Genomic DNA, 3,420 nt, shown 5'->3' with positions numbered 1-3,420 from the left:
TCCGGAAAACCACCCCTAACTCGCCCTAGGCTTCCTTCTCGGCCACTTGGGGACTCACCAATCAGCGTGCTCACCGCTGCAGTGATCCCGCCCACTTTGATTGCTCAACCAATCATCGCGTGTCCTTCTCCGGGCGGGGCCAAACAACGTTGCTCCTCTTCCTCATTCAGAGCCCCGCCCCTGGCGGCTCCGCCAATCCCCGCTGCAGAGAGGACTTCGCCCGGGTGGGATTGGGGGACTACGTGGTCGGGGGACCGGGGGGCCAGTCACCCGGGTCGGAGACCACGTGGTCCCAGGAGCTTGGTGGATAGTAGGTCACCCCGGCGGGCGGGGCCCACGTCGTCCCGGGAGCGGGGTGCGTGGGGAGTCCCCGGAGAGGGATCCGAAGACCCCCCCCCGTAGCAGGTGCTGGGGAGTTTGAGGGTCACCGGGGCGGGGACACGTGATCCTGGGACCCGGTTGCGAGTTAGAGCGGCGATCGGCCTGGCGGACTAGGAGCCGGGAGGGCAGAGCGCACAGGCCGACCCGGTGACCCCCGTGCTGCGCTTCTTTAGCAATGGGCGCGCAGCCCCCCAACTTCTCGTGGGTGATCCCAGGCCGGCTGGCGGGGCTGGCGCTTCCGCGGCTCCCCGAGCACTACCAGTTCCTGCGGGAGCATAGCGTGCGGCACCTGGTGTCTCTGACCGAACGCAAGCCCCCTAACAGCGACAGCTGCCCAGACCTCACCCTGCACCACCTGCGCATCCCTGACTTCTGCCCGCCGAGCCCAGAGCAGATCGACCGCTTCGTGCAGATCGTGGATGAGGCCAGCTCCCGCAGAGAGGTCAGCACCGGGCCTGGGGGGCAGGCGGTGGGTTATGAGTGGGGGTGTGATGAGGGGCAGCTGCCAGAGCAGGGTTTGGGATCCGGCTGACTCAGCTGGACAGGGAGAGCAAAGAGGTGGGGGGTAGTTAGGGCCAGAGATGACAGGTGTCACCAGGGCAGGGCTGGAGGCCAGAAAGGATGCTGCAGGTGGAGGGGAGAAAGGGCAGGCAGACTTGGGAGGATTTCGGGGACAGCCCCCAGAGCCACACTATAGGCATTACTGGAGCCACATGTGTAATTTTAAAGTTTCCAGCAGCCACATTCTTAAAAGGTATCAAAGAAGCAGGAAAAATTCTTTTCAATGATATAGTTTAACCCAGTAAGTCAAAAATACAACCACTTCAACAGTCAATATAAAATAAATTTTTAATGAGATATTTTCATTCTTTTTGTACTGTATCTTCAAAACCTGGTTGTATTTTGCATCCTGACTGAATTGGGACTAGCTGCATTTCAGGGACTCAGGAACTGTATGGCATCTGCTTCTGTGCTAGATAACTCAAGTGAGGAGCCCAGGACTTGAACCCTCTCCCCTTTGGGGTGATTGGTGGCTCCCACACCACCAGAGATGGCACACCCTGATTTTCATGTGTCTGAGTACCTGAGACTTGCTGCAGAGCCCTGGGCCTGACCCAGAAGCAGCAGCTGTAGGAAGAAGGAGGTGGCCCAAGGCAGGGGCACAGGCTCTACTGCTCTCTCTCCCCCTTCCAGGCTGTGGGAGTGCACTGCGCCCTGGGCCGGGGCCGCACAGGCACCATGCTGGCCTGCTACCTGGTGAAGGATCAGGGCCTGGCTGCAGGAGATGCCATTGCCGAAATTCGGCGCCTTCGACCTGGCTCCATCGAGACCCATGAGCAGGAGAAGGCCGTCTTCCAGTTCTACCAGCGGACTAAGTAGGGGCCTGAGCCCTCTTCCCGGGCCCTGCTCCTCAGGCCATGTTAGATGAGGCCGGAGGTAGAGCAGACTAAAGGTGCCAAGCCCTCCCGCTCCCAGCTGACCCAGGAGACTAAAGGAGCCCTCCCAGGGGTCCTGCCGACGAATAAATCACTTATGAGAACAGTGCACATTGCAGGGCACTTTACAGTGGACAAAGCACCCCACACAGCTCCTTGGAGCCTCCCAGTTATGCTGGAGCATAGGCGAGGCGGGGGGCGCACCCTGTGCTTTGGAGGAGCTGACTGACGCTCAGGAGGCCCAGATCATACCTGTAGGATGAGAGCATGGGCCAGCACAAATCTTGGGGCTCATGAAGCTGTTGTGAGTCTGTGTGCGTACCTGATGATATTAGTGTGTTCTGGAGAGCTGCTCAGTGGAAGGACACACATCCCTGCATGTAGGGGCTCTGACGTTCAGGAGCAAGGAGCCCTCTGGACATAGCCCTTCATCTAGACCATTAGCCCCACGGTGTCCTCCTTGTGGCCCCCTCAGGACAGAGAAGTCTGATGTTGTAGCAAGGTAGTCTCTTCCTCCACCTCCCGAGAGCTGGGGACCTCAACTTGAATCCCACCCTGCCTTCTGCCCTGGCAGGCCAGGCTGGATGAGGTGGAAATTCCCAAAATACTTACCAACTCTGCCATGTGCCAGGCTTTGTTAGATGCAAGGCTAGCCTGCTAAGGAGACATGGCTCAGCCATGTAATGAGCATTGCCCCAGCATTCCAGCTGTGGTGGAGATGACGAGATAGGGTCCCCTGTAGGCCCCCACCTTTGTGGCCTAGGCCACAGTAGGCAAAGCCTCTGCTCCTCGCTGCACCTTTCTCCCTCCCCCTGCCGCCTGCCCAGGTCAGTGCCACCCTGTCCCCTGTTTATCAATCCAAGTAATCAGTTCCTCCCTTTCACTCCCCACTCAGCCCACCCAGATGAGGGCATCTACCAAAGAGGGGATCCCACAATTCCAAGCCTGCAGGCTGCAGCAGAAGAGTAAAAGGTAGCAGGAAGTGAAGGCATGCTGAAACCCTCACCTCCGCCAGCTCCTACCCCCACCTCACACGCTACCCCTCCCTGACAGCAAAGCCTATTCTTTTTCTCCATGCGAACTAGAGCCTCTCCCAAAGGGATGTATGAACATGTGTGTGCGTGTGTGTGTGTGTGTGTGTGTGTGTGTGTGTGTGTACACAGTAAGGCGTGGGGCAGGAAAGCTGTGAATGCATGGCCTACCTCCTGGGCCCCTTCCCTCCACTGCCAGGATGGGGAAAGAGGTGGGAGTCTGGGAGCTGCACCCCAGGTTCATGCCTCTGCTCCAATAGATGGAACAACCAACCCTTGCATCTCGGCCCTTCTCTCTTCCTCTCTCCCCCCACCCCCCCCCCACACACACACCCTCTGCACTGCAAGAGAGGAGTCTTCCCTCCTCCCAAGCCTCCTTCCAAGGAGACAGAAAATTTTTCTAGCCCCATTAAAGCCCTGTGTGCAGCCTCCATCCCATAATTTAAACAGGTCTCCTCTGCCTCAAGAGTTCCTTAGGGAAATAAACATGTAATTATGTGCTTAAGGAAATCGGTTTTTAAATAAGTAAGAGTTGACTTGAGATGAAAACTCTGCCCTTATCCTCCATCTAC

The 3,420-nt window shown here is 57.7% G+C and overlaps 1 protein-coding gene across 1 annotated transcript; it reads left to right on the top strand.

The window, feature by feature from the left end:
• Positions 1 to 293: 293 nt before the first annotated feature.
• DUSP23 (dual specificity phosphatase 23) lies at positions 294 to 1,761 on the top strand (the record flags this gene model as incomplete). The annotated part of the gene is made up of 2 exons (XM_084251528.1): positions 294 to 823; positions 1,576 to 1,761. The coding sequence occupies exons 1-2, from the start codon at positions 557 to 559 to the stop codon at positions 1,759 to 1,761; spliced, it is 453 nt and encodes a 150-aa protein (XP_084107654.1). The 5' UTR covers positions 294 to 556.
• Between the last annotated feature and the right edge of the window lie 1,659 nt (positions 1,762 to 3,420).

The sequence above is a fragment of the Talpa europaea genome (genome assembly GCF_964194135.1).
Source record: "Talpa europaea genome assembly, chromosome: 12".
NCBI lineage: Eukaryota > Metazoa > Chordata > Mammalia > Eulipotyphla > Talpidae > Talpa > Talpa europaea.
This window is presented reverse-complemented; position numbering and strand designations above follow the sequence as displayed.